Consider the following 15,014-nt stretch of genomic DNA (forward strand, 5'->3'; position numbering starts at 1 on the left):
ACTGTACAAAGAAAGCAAAGAGGCTCACAAACACATGGAGGCTTAACAACACGCTCCTAAATAATCAATGGATCAATGACCAAATCAAAATGGAGATCCAGCAATATATGGAAACAAATGACAACAACAACACTAAGCCCCAACTTCTGTGGGACACAGCAAAAGCAGTCTTAAGAGGAAAGTATATAGCAATCCAAGCCTATTTATAAAAGGAAGAGCAATCCCAAATGAATGGTCTAATGTCACAATTATCGAAATTGGAAAAAGAAGAACAGATGAGGCCTAAGGTCAGCAGAAGGAGGGACATAATAAAGATCAGAGAAGAAATAAATAAAATTGAGAAGAATAAAACAATAGCAAAAATCAATGAAACCAAGAGCTGGTTCTTTGAGAAAATAAACAAAATAGATAAGCCTCTAGCCAGACTTATTAAGAAGAAAAGAGAGTCAACACAAATCAACAGTATCAGAAACGAGAAAGGAAAAATCACGACGGACCCCACGGAAATGCAAAGAATTATTGGAGAATACTATGAAAACCTATATGCTAACAAGCTGGGAAACCTAGGAGAAATGGACAACTTCCTAGAAAAATATAACCTTCCAAGATTGACCCAGGAAGAAACAGAAAATCTAAACAGACCAATTACCAGCAACGAAATTGAAGAGGTAATCAAAAAACTACCAAAGAACAAAACCCCCGGGCCAGATGGATTTACCTCGGAATTTTATCAGACATACAGGGAAGACATAATACCCATTCTCCTTAGAGTTTTCCAAAAAATAGAGGAGGAGGGGATTCTCCCAAACTCATTCTATGAAGCTAACATCACCCTAATACCAAAACCAGGCAAAGACCCCACCAAAAAAGAAAACTACAGACCAATATCCCTGATGAACGTAGATGCAAAAATACTCAACAAAATATTAGCAAACCGAATTCAAAAATACATCAAAAGGATCATACACCATGACCAAGTGGGATTCATCCCAGGGATGCAAGGATGGTACAACATTCGAAAGTCCATCAACATCATCCACCACATCAACAAAAAGAAAGACAAAAACCACATGATCATCTCCATAGATGCTGAAAAAGCATTTGACAAAGTTCAACATCCATTCATGTTAAAAACTCTCATCAAAATGGGAATAGAGGGCAAGTACCTCAACATAATAAAGGCCATCTATGATAAACCCACAGCCAACATTATATTGAACAGCGAGAAGCTGAAAGCATTTCCTCTGAGATCGGGAACTAGACAGGGATGCCCACTCTCTCCACTGTTATTTAACATAGTACTGGAGGTCCTAGCCACGGCAATCAGACAAAATAAAGAAATACAAGGAATCCAGATTGGTAAAGAAGAAGTTAAACTGTCACTATTTGCAGATGACATGATACTGTACATAAAAAACCCTAAAGACTCCACCCCAAAACTACTAGAACTGATATCGGAATACAGCAAAGTTGCAGGATACAAAATCAACACACAGAAATCTGTGGCTTTCCTATATACTAACAATGAACCAACAGAAAGAGAAATCAGGAAAACGACTCCATTCACAATTGCATCAAAAAAAAATAAAATACCTAGAAATAAACCTAACCAAAGAAGTGAAAGACTTATACTCTGAAAACTACAAGTCACTCTTAAGAGAAATTAAAGGGGACACTAACAGATGGAAACTCATCCCATGCTCGTGGCTAGGAAGAATTAATATCGTCAAAATGGCCATCCTGCCCAAAGCAATATACAGATTTGATGCAATCCCTATGAAACTACCAGCAACATTCTTCAATGAACTGGAACAAATAATTCAAAAATTCATATGGAAACACCAAAGACCCCGAATAGCCAAAGCAATCCTGAGAAAGAAGAATAAAGTAGGGGGGATCTCACTCCCCAACTTCAAGCTCTACTATAAAGCCATAGTAATCAAGACAATTTGGTACTGGCACAAGAGCAGAGCCACAGACCAATGGAACAGACTAGAGAATCCAGACATTAACCCAGACATATATGGTCAATTAATATTTGATAAAGGAGCCATGGACATACAATGGCGAAATGACAGTCTCTTCAACAGGTGGTGCTGGCAAAACTGGACAGCTACATGTAGGAGAATGAAACTGGACCATTGTCTAACCCCATATACAAAAGTAAACTCAAAATGGATCAAAGACCTGAATGTAAGCCATGAAACCATTAAACTCTTGGAAGAAAACATAGGCACAAACCTCTTAGACATAAACATGAGTGACCTCTTCTTGAACATATCTCCCCGGGCAAGGAAAACAACAGCAAAAATGAGTAAGTGGGACTATATTAAGCTGAAAAGCTTCTGTACAGCAAAAGACACCATCAATAGAACAAGAAGGATCCCTACAGTATGGGAGAATATATTTGAAAATGACACATCCGATAAAGGCTTGACGTCCAGAATATATAAGGAGCTCTCACGCCTCAACAAACAAAAAACAAATAACCCAATTAAAAAATGGGCAGAGGAACTGAACAGACAGTTCTCCAAAAAAGAAATACAGATGGCCAACAGACATATGAAAAGATGCTCCACATCGCTAATTATCAGAGAAATGCAAATTAAAACTACAATGAGGTATCACCTCACACCAGTAAGGATGGCTGCCATCCAAAAGACAAACAACAACAAATGTTGGCGAGGCTGTGGAGAAAGGGGAACCCTCCTACACTGCTGGTGGGAATGTAAGTTAGTTCAACCATTGTGGAAAGCAGTATGGAGGTATATCAAAATGCTCAAAACAGACTTACCATTTGACCCAGGAATTCCACTCCTAGGAATTTACCCTAAGAACGCAACAATCAAGTTTGAGAAAGACAGATGCACCCCTATGTTTATTGCAGCACTATTTACAATAGCCAAGAATTGGAAGCAACCTAAATGTCCATCAATAGATGAATGGATAAAGAAGATGTGGTACATATACACAATGGAATACTACTCAGCTATAAGAAGAGGGCAAATCCAATCATTTGCAGCAACATGGATGGAGCTGGAGGGTATTATGCTCAGTGAAACAAGCCAAGCGGAGAAAGAGAAATACCAAATGATTTCACTTATCTGTGGAATATAAGAACAAAGGAAAAACTGAAGGAACAAAACAGCAGCAGAATCACAGAACTCAAGAATGGACTAACAGGTACCAAAGGGAAAGGGACTGGGGAGGATGGGTGGGTAGGGAGGGATAAGGGGGGGAGAAGTAGGGGGGTATTAAGATTAACATGCATGGGGGGGTAGGAGAAAAGGGAGGGCTGTACAACACAGAGAAGGCAAGTAGTGATTCTACAACATTTTGCTATGCTGATGGTCAGTGACTGTAAAGGGGTTTATAGGGGAGAGCCTAGTAAACATAATATTCGTCATGTAAGTGTAGATTAGTGATAGCAAAAAAAAAAAAAAAAAAAAAAAAGGGCAGTTCCTGTGTGGTAACCTCCAATGAGTTCTACACAAGGGTATAAAGGGCATATAAAAGTGTAGGCAAAGGGTCTGTTTGTTTTTATACAGAGGATCAAAGCCTAATTGGGCTACCCCGAAAATGAACTAAGATACGATATGAAAAAGAACTTCCAACATCTGCACTCTCTGGAAGACTCATGCCAGAAAATGATCATCAAAAAACCCCAACAAAGATCCACGCACTGCTACAGCTGTAGATGCACTCATCCCACCAGTTCCTGGACTTGCCATGGGAATGAGGAAGGAGATATCTAAGCTGGCCTGTGCACACAGTAAAACAACAAAATTGGACTGGATCTATACTGTTGGAACTCAACCAAGAATTTGGAGAAGTGCAAATTGTAGCACTCCAAAGTCTTACAACTACAAACTATTTACTGTTAAAAGAACATATGGCATGTGAACAGTCCCCAGGAATGGGTTGTTTTAATTTGTCTGATTTCTCTCAGACTGTTCAAGTTCAGTTGGACAATATCCACCATATCATAGATAAGTTTTCACAAATGCCTAAGGTGCCTAACTGGTTTTCTTGGTTTCACTGCAGATGGCTGGTAATTACAGATATGCTTTGGTTATGTAACTATACTCCTATTATGTTAATGTGTGTGTGCAATTTAAGTAGTAGCTTAAAACCTATACATGCTGAAGTTACTCTACAAGAAGATATATCAAAGAAATAATCAATCTTCCCATGTTTTCTTCCGTCTGCTACTTCTATAGCTTTTCTTCTTCCTTCCTAATTACAACCCTTAAATAGAATTCGTGCCTCATACCAAATTTACCGAGTATCATAATTCTTCCAAGTGGTAAAGATACCTCAAGACAAATGCTGGGCATAGAAGCCACAGGGCATAAATATGCAAAGAAGTAAAAAGCTAACTTTTTCAAACAATAAGGCTTCTCTCTCACTTACCAACTTCACATTTCCCTGTATGGCCCCGGAAGATGACTGGTTAGCCAGAGACGGGTAAGATTCCTCAAGGGAGGAACAACCTAAGACAGGCACAGTCGCAGGGGGGCCATCAGGTGAGAAATTGGGGATCAACAGAGGTGAGGCTTAGAACCTCACCCCCCCGTTCTGAGAGAAATCTTCTGCATACGTGGATGTTTTATTGCCCTGGTCTAGCTTGGATTAACACATAGTCTACAGGCACACACCTGATCATCTACATGTGCTCTCTTACAACACTAAACTATGTTTTCTACCTTTATCTTGTATCTACCTACCACTTCAGCATTTTATTAAAAATAATAATAATAAAGAGAGAAATGTGGTATCCACATATAAATCAAGTATAAAAACCAAATGAGTATTCATATTTGAACTGACTGTTTATAGTTCATAATGCATGAGCAAAACCGAAAGTTTCTGTGATGACTGCCCTTGTACTGTTCACTATGTAACTTATTCATTATGTAAGAATTTGTTCTACATGTAAAAACTTGTTTGTTATGCCTCAGAAGATTGGAGACTGACAAAAATTAGGCTTGGGGTGGAATAATGATTGTGCATTGAGCATTGACTCCCCTATACAGAATTTTATTGTCGTTAACAACCATTTGATCAATAAATATGAGAGATGCCCTCACAAAAAAAAAAAAAAAAAAGAAGGACAGACTTCCAATGGTAAAATAAATTAGTAACCGGGATGTAATGTATAGCATAAGGAATATAGTCAAGATATTGTAACAGCCTGGTAGGGTGATAGCTGGAACCTAGAATTATGTATATAAATGTTCTACCACTGTGTTGTACACTTGAAACTCATGTAATGTAATACTGTGTATCAACTACCCTTCAATAAAAAATAATTATTAAAAAAAAAAAAAAAATAGAATTGTGGTGATATTTAAGTTTAATAGCTTAGAGGTGGTATATAACTTCCTGCCTGTCTCTGTGGGTAATTTGGGCATATGAGTTAATTCATAGTACCCAATTACTATTGATTGTGGTCCTTTTGCTGAATTGAGAATAAAAATAGAGGTAACTAAGATGTTAAATCATAAGGTCTTTTTTCTTCTTTTTAATTGAAGTATAGTTGACATACAATATTATATTAGTTTTACGTGTACAACATGGTGATTTGACATTTATATATATTACAAAACCATGGTAAGTGTCATTACCATCTATCACTATACATAGTTACTACAATATTACAAAGTCTTATTACATTAAAGTCTTACAGTCATACTAGGGTTGACCATTCAGTTTATTACTTAAACATGGACTTTATTCATAGTGCTGACTTTTAGTCTGGACGGACAATAGCTGGGATGCTCCAAGGAAAACTCACGTGTATGGTCATGCTGGCCATAGCTGACAGTTCTCTAACTGCTAATTCACAGAATTTTAAAACCTTGATTCTCTGCCTTTTTATACTTGGAAGATGCCTAGCTGCTGGGAGAGGGGCAGGAGATGGGGAAGATGGACCTGGTTTGTGCCCTTGGGATAAACTTCCGAGCTTGGCTGCCAAGGCCCCTCACATCTGGGTAGAGCAAGCGCCTGCAGCTGGAAGGAGCTGTCAGCTCACACAGATGCTATTTCAGAAAAAAATGTGTGATTGCTGGCATTCTTAGCAGTATGAAAGTTTTTTAAAAATACCCCAAGTGGTGTTTACGATTTGCCAATATTTCACATTATAGTATTGCTTCTGGGTGTGTTTTTTTTAAAGCTGCTCCAAGAGACAGTTACATAACTGAAAATAGTTCATTGGTAATATTTTGACTTGTCTTTTTGAAATATCAACTCTCTGTTTGAACACTTAAAAGTAGGACCAAAGTTAAATGTGTTCTCTTCATATCTAAAATAACCATAATATGTACAGCTTTTTAAACCTAATAAATAATTCCTTATGTTAATTTTGGAGAATGATGTTTACATTAAGCTATTTATACTAAACCCTTCTAAAATATTCAAAACTATAATATAGATTGAAAGTTTTATTATAAATTCCAGTAATATGAATAATTGTATTTTAAAAAGAGCTGGATTTGCTAAACAGTGTTTAGGGGTTTTTAATTCTTGAATTATTATGACATTTCCCTTGTAAATTTTCGTCTACCTGTTGTTCTCCCTTGTTTTTTTAGGTGATATTTCAGAACAGTATCAGAAATAGGCATTTTTCACCTCTTTTAATAGGTAATTTTGTAATTTACTTTTAGGGGGATATTTCACAGATTGAAAAGGAGTACCAAGTCTTACAAGAGAAACTTAAGGAAGCCTGTGAAAATTATGAGCAGAGCCAACTCAAGGGCTCAGAAGAGACCAGGGACCTGGAAGAAAAGTTGAAAAGAAACTTAGAGGAAAACAAGGTAAGCCTGAAACCTTTAGGAGCGTGGGCCATAGTCAGAGTTGTGCTTGCATTATTGGCTAGACAAAGGATCTTTTCTCAGTATTGCCTTTTTCACAGTTCTCTATGACATATTAAAGTGACAGTGATTTTTTTTTAATTAAAAAAATTTTTTATTAAGGTATGATTGATACACACTCTTATGAAGGTTTCACATGAAAAAAACAATGTGGTTACTACATTTACCCATATTATCAAGTCCCCACCCATACCCCAATGCAGTCACTGAAAGTGACAGTGATTTCTTACAATGTTTTAGAACCCCTACAACTTGCCATATAAGAAAAGGGTCATGAATCTGGGTTTTCATTTCTCGGAAATTCGTGTTCTTGAATAACTAAAACTTTTCTGGTGACTCAGTTTTGAGTTAAGTTCTTGTTTCTATTTGAGAGGCAGTGCAGTATTAGTGGTTCAGAGTGTAAGCCCTGGAGTCAGACTGGCCGGTCTCAGACCCAGGCGCGGTTCTACACTAATTCTGATTTGGGGCAAGTTACTTAACTTCTCTGTACTTCAGTGTCTTAGCTGAAAAATTAGGTAATAATAGCTCCCGTTTTGTGGGATTAGATAAATACTTGTACTTAAAACTGCCCGGTGCATAGTAAGAACTCTGTAGGTATTGCCTGCCACTATTATTGCTGCTCTTACTACTGTCTTCTTCATGTTACTCTTATGGAAATGTAAGAAGAAACATGGAGCTTAGGTATATTAGACTGCACAGTCACCCAGAGCATCTTATTTGTGTCTATTGATTTTAGATTCCATTAGCTAAGATTGATCATCAGTTACATGGGACTGGCTACTGGAGGAATACTAGTTAGTTGCAAGGCCAGACTGAATTAATGGACTTACAGATGTGAGGAACTCATGGTGCATTTCTTCTTTAAAAACTAAGATTTTCTACATAGAGGTAACAAAAGGGATGTTAGTTCATTTAAGAAAGGAAGAATTTGTTCCAGAAGTCTGGATCAATAGCTGGGATAATGTATTAATAGAGGAAAATTAGTTTAGTGGGACCTTAATCAAGAAACTCACTGATAATTAAGCACATCCAGAAGAAAAGGGCCAGCTTGTGAAGGTAACTGTCACAACATTCCTTAGGACCTGTTTTTATTTGGAATGGAACTGGGGGGATTTGAAGGATGGGAAGAATAGAAAGAAACAGACTTTCTGCTCAGTTGCCTGGTTGAATGAGGTTTTCTTGATTGGGAAAGGAGAAAAATGAACAAAAATAAAACCTTACACAGTGACTCAGAGAACACTGCTTGGAGGGCTTAACCAAACAAAACATTTTTATAGACTGCATAGTGCCTCAGGAGAAGTCAGTTTCAGTAAATCCCTTGTGGATGCCCCTGGCCACCCATTAAGCGAGGAGGCAGGTTTGCGGACTCACCCACTTAAGGCCAGCATCTGATGAGTGAAGCTCTCTCTGGCAGAGACTTGTTCGACTTTGTAAACTGCTGGTCTGACTGGGTCCTGTATTTGTGCAGTTCACCAAGGCTTCTTTCTTTGTACCCTTGACCAAGAAATTCATAGTAAACGAGGCGCTCCATGGGGAGGGCAGTGAGGGAGGGGCAGTGCCGCTGGCAGGCTGGCTCTTGATGTGCTTTTAACTTTGCCAAGGCTCTCTTGGTCTGCTTTCAGGTGGTTGCACTTCACAGTGTCCTCACTCCATTTCTTAAAAGAGCTACTATTTAGCCTCCCAAATTACAGGCTTATTAGGATATTAGACTTCTCATATAAAATGTATACCCATTTCCTGTCAGGATAAATTGCTCATCTGAGTTCCTTAGGTTGTCATCTGTACAAGAGCAGGGAGATTCGTGTGTGAGGCTGAGTCTCTGGGTTGGCCGATCCTGGTTGGGCTCGGCTGGACTCTTTCACCGTTTTGGGTCAGCGAGGGCTCTGCAGTCGTGGCTGTGCTTGTTCATGTGTCTGGGGTCAGCCGGCTGTGGATTGACTAGAATGGCCTGAGCTGGGCTGACTGGGGCAGCTCTGTGTGTCTTCCCCCTTCCAGTAAGTGCAAGGGCCAGCAAGGACCATCACACAAGGATTGCCGACACTGCCACAACTCTGCTGACACTGGTCTGCTAATACTCTGTTAGGCAGAGGAAGTCACATAGCCAGCTCAGATGCAAGGGGTAGGCTCTTGAAGCAGACTGCCTCTTAGTGCCAGGAACTGCAAGGTCCCATGACAAAGGGTGTAGATGACACTCAGTAATTACCAAGAGCTTAAAAATCCTTCCGTCACTGGTACCTGCCTCCATCTTCAGCCTTTTCCCTTACCAGTTCTCTGCATTGCCCTCTACACTAATGACAGCCTTTGTCATGTGATTTTCTCCCTTCTGGACCTTCTTCCCTAAGCCTGGCCTCCTTCCTGCTCATCCTTTGGATCCAGCTCAGGCATCACTTCCATGAGAAGCGTGGCTGATGACAACCTGAAGCTTGGTTAAAAGCCCTTCTTAGTTCAGTGGTAATAAGCACCTTACTATATTTTAGGTAGTAATTACCATTTTTAAACATCTTTATTGAGATAAAATTCACATACCTTAAAATCCATCCATTTAAAATACGTAGTTAGGTGTTTTTAGTATATGCACAGAGTTATGCAGCCATCACCACAACCTAAATTTAGAACATTTTCATCATCCCAAAAAGAAATCTACCCACTACCAGGCTCTCCATATTCCTTTCCCTCCCCCAGCCCTAGGCAACCACTAATTTACTCTATGGATTTGCCTATTCTGGGCATTTTATATAAATGGAATCATAATATATACAGTCTTTTGTGAGTGCTTTCTTTAACTTAGCATAATGTTTTCAAGGTTCATCAGTGTACATCCATCCATGTAACGTATCAGCAGTTCACTCCTTTCTGCTGCTGAATTATACTCCATGTGTGGCTCTGTTGCATCTTATTTTTCCATTCATCAAATGATCGTTCTTTCCACTTAATTTTGACTATTATGAATAATGCTGCTATGCTCATCTGAGTTCAAGTTTTTATGTGGACATATGTTTGCATTTATTTTGGATGTAGAGTTCTATAAATGTCTATTAGGTCCATCTGTTCTAGCGTGTTGTTCAGTGCCTCTGTGTCCTTACTTATTTTCTGTCTGGTGGATCTGTCCTTTGGGGTGAGTGGTGTGTTAAAGTCTCCCAAAATGAATGCAATGCATTCTATTTCCTCCTTTAATTCTGTTAGTATTTGTTTCACATATATTGGTGCTCCTGTATTGGATGCATATATGTTTATAATGGTTATATCCTCCTGTTGGACTGAGCCCTTTATCATTATGTAATGTCCTTCTTTATCTCTTGTTACTTTCTTTATTTTGAAGTCTATTTTGTCTGATACTAGTATTACAACACCTGCTTTTTTCTCTCTGTTGTTTGTATGAAATATCTTTCTCTATCCCTTGACTTTTAATCTGTGCCTGTCTTTGGGTTTGAGGTGAGTCTCTTGTAAGCTGCATATAGATGGGTCTTGCTTTTTTATCCATTCTATTACTCTGTGTCTTTTGATTGGTGCATTCAGTCCATTTACATTTAGGGTGATTATTGAAAGATATGTACTTATTGCCATTGCAGGCTTTAGATTTGTGGTTACCAAAGGTTCAAGGTTAGCTTGCTTACTACCTTACTGTCTGACCTCACTCGCCTATTGAGCTGTTATAAACACAGTCTGATGATTATTTCTTTCCCTTCTTTTTCCTCCTCCTCCATTCTTCATATGTTGGGTGTTTTGTTCTGTGCTCTTTTTAGGAGTGCTCCCATATAGAGCAGTCCCTGTAAGATGCCCTGTAGAGGTGGTTTGTGGGAGGCAAATTCCCTCAACTTTTGCTTGTGTGGGAATTGTTTAATCCCTCCTTCATATTTAAATGATAATCGTGCTGGATACAGTATCCTTGGATCAAGGCCCTTCTGTTTCATTGCATTAAATATATCATGCCATTCTCTTCTGGTCTGTAAGGTTTCTGTTGAGAAGTCTGATGATAGCCTGATGGGTTTTCCTTTGTAGGTGACCTTTTTACTCTCTCTGGCTGCCTTTAATACTCTGTCCCTGTCCTTGATCTTTGCCATTTTAATTATTATGTGTCTTGGTGTTGACCTCTTTGGATCCCATCTCTCGGGAGTTCTGTGTGCCTCCATAGTCTGAGCAACTATTTCCTCCCCCAGTTTGGGGAAGTTCTCAGCAATTATTTCTTCAAAGGCACTTTCTATCCCTTTTTCTCTCTCTTCTTCCTCTGGTACCCCTATAATGCAGATATTGTTCCTTTTGGATTGGTCATACAGTTCTCTTAATATTGTTTCATTCCTGGAGATCCTTTTATCTCTCTCTGCATCAGCTTCTATGCGTTCCTGTTCTCTGGTTTCTATTCCATCAATGGCCTCTTGCATCTTATCCATTCTGCTTATAAATCCTTCCAGAGTTTGTTTCACTTCTGTGATCTCCCTCTGGACATCTGTAATCTCCCTCCAGACTTCATCCCTTAGCTCTTGCATATTTCTCTGCAGCTCTGTCAGCATGTGTATGATTTTTATTTTGAATTCTTTTTCAGGGAGACTGGTTAGGTCTGCCTCTGCAGATCCTTTCTCAAGTGTAACTATCTTGGACTGGACCAGATTTTTTTGCCTTTCATGGTGATTGCAGTGGCTGTAGGCAGGTTGTGGGTGTGTCAGCTGGGAGAAGAAAGTCCTTTCCTGCTTGCTGGATGCCTTGCCCTTCTCCGCTGCCTGTGACGGCTACCTGCACTCCTGGAGCAGCCACCGGGTTAATCTCCTAAGCTGCTGTGGTCGGGGTGTCCATCAGAGCAGCGCAGAGCCCTGCGGGGAGTGGCAGGCACGCCAGGTGCGCTCCTCCATGCTAGCGGCGCCCCTGCCGGGCAGCTGTGTAACAGCAGCGGCCTTTGGGTCTGGCCCGGGCGGCTGTGCATTGGGCTGGGATTCCGGTTGGCTCCTGGGATTGCGCCTGCTCCCTCTGGCTCCGCTGCTGGTGTGCGCGGGGCTTTTCCGTGCAGGCTTCTACCGGGCTCTGGCTTCACTGCCGCCAGTGCACGCAAGCCGTGCCTGGGCTGTTTGGTCATGCCGCTGCGGGCTAGCACAAGCCTCTCCTGCAGCACACGGATCTGCTCTTGGTTCCTTCTAGTGCTTCTGCCCCTGGCACGCGCTCCCACTCTCCTGCTACTGGGCCCGTGTGTCGGGATCCGCGCCAGTTGGAGGAACGACTGGCAGGCTGCCTAGTCCTGTGAGGGGCTTCAGAGCTGCACTGCCTCCGTTTAGGGCGCCTAAGTTTCCCTGGTATTCCCAGCTGCCGGGACAACTTCGTCCAGCTATGGGGTCCCTGTCTCTTTAAGAGTTGCAGAAAGCACTCGCTTTTCTTTTGTCTCAGGGGCGCTGGTTGTGGGGACCTGCCCACAGGTTTTGCTTTTCCGTTTCTCTAATGTCCAGCACCCCGTGCACCTTGTGTCTGCGTTCCGGGTGTGGATTTCTAGAGCTGATTGTTTAGCAGTCCTGGGCTTTCACTCCCTCCCCATTCCGACTCCTTTCTTCCCGCCAGGTTTTGGGGTGGGGGAGCGTTCGGGTCCCGCCTGGCCGCGGCTTGTATCTTATCCCCTTTGTGTGATGCTGAGTTCTTGCAGATGTAGATGTATCCTGGCTGTTGTACTGCATCCACTGGTGTCTCTTTTAGGAATAGTTGTATTTATTGTATTTTCATAAATATATATGTTTTGGGGAGGAGATTTCCTCTGAACTACTCATGCCACCATCTTCCTGTGATCCTCTTCTTTTGGATATATACCCAGGAGTGCAGTTGCTGGGTCATAATGCTGGCTCTGTATTTAGCCATTTGAGAAACTGATAGACTGTTCCAAAATATGCACCATTTTAACATTCCCACCAGCAGTGTACGAGGGTTCCAGTTTCTCCACATTCTCTTTAATGGTTTTTACCTCCATCTTTTTTATTGTGACCATCCTAATGGGTGTGAAGTGGTTCTCGTTGTTGTTTTAATTTGCATTTCTCTAAAGGCTAATGGTGTTGAGAATCTTTTCATGTGCTTATTGTCCATTTGTGTATCTTCTTTGGAGAAATGTCTGTCCAAGTCCTTGGCCCATTTATTAATTGTATTATTTGTCTTTTTATTGAATTGCAAGAGTTTATATATGTATAAACGCATGTATATTTAGACACATGTTTGTATATATGCACAGAGAGAGAGAGAGAGATCCTGGATACAAATTGCTATCAAATAAGATTTATAAATATTTTCTCCCATCTTCCATATTTGCAAGTCTGTTTCCCATCTCCATTTTGTTCCTATCTTTCCCTTTCTTGATGATATCATTTGTAGCACAAAGGTTTTAACTTCAATGTAGTCCAGTTTCTTTATTTTTCATTTTGTTTCTTATGCTTTTTGTGTTGTATGTAAAAAAACCACTGTCTAGTTAAAGTTCACCAAGATTTACTCCTATATTTTCTTCTAAGGGTTTTATTTTAGCTCCTGCGTTTAGGTCTATAATCCATTTTCAGTTAATTTTTGTGTACAGTGTGCTGATTATCTTTTATGCATATTTCCCCTACCAAAATGATCGCCTTGAGAGTAAGGGTGTTTCTTAGTTATCTTTGGATCTTAGTGTACATTCTAGGAGCTCTGCTGATGTTATCAGTGTATACTTGGGCCGCTTCAGAACTGGTTGGTTTTAGTGAATTGTGTCTTCATATTCTGTGTCAGCCTATATCAGAAGATACCAAGCCTACATAGTCTATGAAGATTGTTGCTTTATTTATTCCTAGTTTGTAGTTGAGGATATTACCCATTCTTTCATTTAACAGTTAGTAATTGGATGCTCCCTGAAGTGCCAGCTCTGTGCTTGTCTTCCAGGACTTTTATGCAGCATCCTCTTTATGAGGCCCTAAGAAATCTTACCTTTCTGCCTTCACTACCTGGGCTTGTTGTGCAGCAGGCTTGTTTTTATTTTGTGGATGCTGAGTTATATAGCTTGTTGTATTTCCTCTCTGACTTTGTATGCCAGAAAGTCATAATAACATTTTTTTTTTTTTTGGTGAGGGCATCTCTCATATTTATTGATCAAATGGTTGTTAACAACAATAAAATTCTGTATAGGGGAGTCAATGCTCAATGCACAATCATCAATCCACCCCAAGCCTAATTTTCTTCAGTCTCCAATCTTCTGAAGCATAATGAACAAGTTCTTACATGGAGAACAAATTCTTACATAGTGAATAAGTTACATGGTGAGCAGTACAAGGGCAGTCATCACAGAAACTTTCGGTTTTGCTCATGCATTATGAACTATAAACAGTCAGTTCAAATATGAATACTCATTTGATTTTTATACTTGATTTATATGTGGATACCACATTTCTCTCTTTATTATTATTATTTTTAATAAAATGCTGAAGTGGTAGGTAGATACAAGATAAAGGTAGAAAACGTAGTTTAGTGTTGTAAGGGAGCAAATGTAGATGATCAGGTGTGTGCCTGTAGAATATGTGTTAATCCAAGCTAGACAAGGGCAATAAAACATCCACGTATGCAGATTTCTCTCAGAACAGGGGGGGTGAGGTTCTAAGCCTCACCTCTGTTGATCCCCAATTTCTCACCTAATGGCCCCCCTGCGACTGTGCCTGTCTTAGGTTGTTCCTCCCTTGAGGAATCTTACCCGTCTCTGGCTAACCAGTCATCTTCTGGAGCCATACAGGGAAATGTAAAGTTGGTAAGTGAAAGAGAAGCCTTATTGTTTGAAACATAATAACATTTTTTTTTTTTTAAATAATTATTTTTTATTGAAGGGTAGTTGACACACAGTATTACATTACATGAGTTTCAAGTGTACAACACAGTGGTAGAACATTTATATACATAATTCTAGGTTCCAGCTATCACCCTACCAAGCTGTTACAATATCTTGACTATATTCCTTATGCTATACATTACATCCCGGTTACTAATTTATTTTACCATTGGAAGTCTGTCCTTTTTTTTTTTTTTTTTTTTTTGTGAGGGCATCTCTCATATTTATTGATCAAATGGTTGTTAACGACAATAAAATTCTGTATAGGGGAGTCAATGCTCAATGCACAATCATTAATCCACCCCAAGCCTAATTTTTGTCAGTCTCCAATCTTCCGAGGCATA

At 39.9% G+C, this 15,014-nt stretch overlaps 1 protein-coding gene across 10 annotated transcripts in view; it reads left to right on the forward strand.

Annotated features, from left to right (window-relative positions):
- TTC3 (tetratricopeptide repeat domain 3) overlaps window positions 1-15,014 on the forward strand; it is a 156,252-nt gene that overhangs the window by 105,679 nt on the left and 35,559 nt on the right. For all 10 annotated transcript variants that reach the window (XR_008998483.1, XM_036899242.2, XM_036899240.2 and 7 more), the window contains one exon: window positions 6,666-6,815. Coding sequence is in view for 9 of the 10 variants with exons in the window: in XM_036899242.2 (XP_036755137.2) it covers window positions 6,666-6,815 (150 nt within the window). In the remaining variant the exon portion in view is untranslated. The remainder of the gene's footprint in view (window positions 1-6,665; window positions 6,816-15,014) is intronic.

This window comes from Manis pentadactyla, chromosome 1 (assembly GCF_030020395.1).
Source record: "Manis pentadactyla isolate mManPen7 chromosome 1, mManPen7.hap1, whole genome shotgun sequence".
Lineage (NCBI taxonomy): Eukaryota > Metazoa > Chordata > Mammalia > Pholidota > Manidae > Manis > Manis pentadactyla.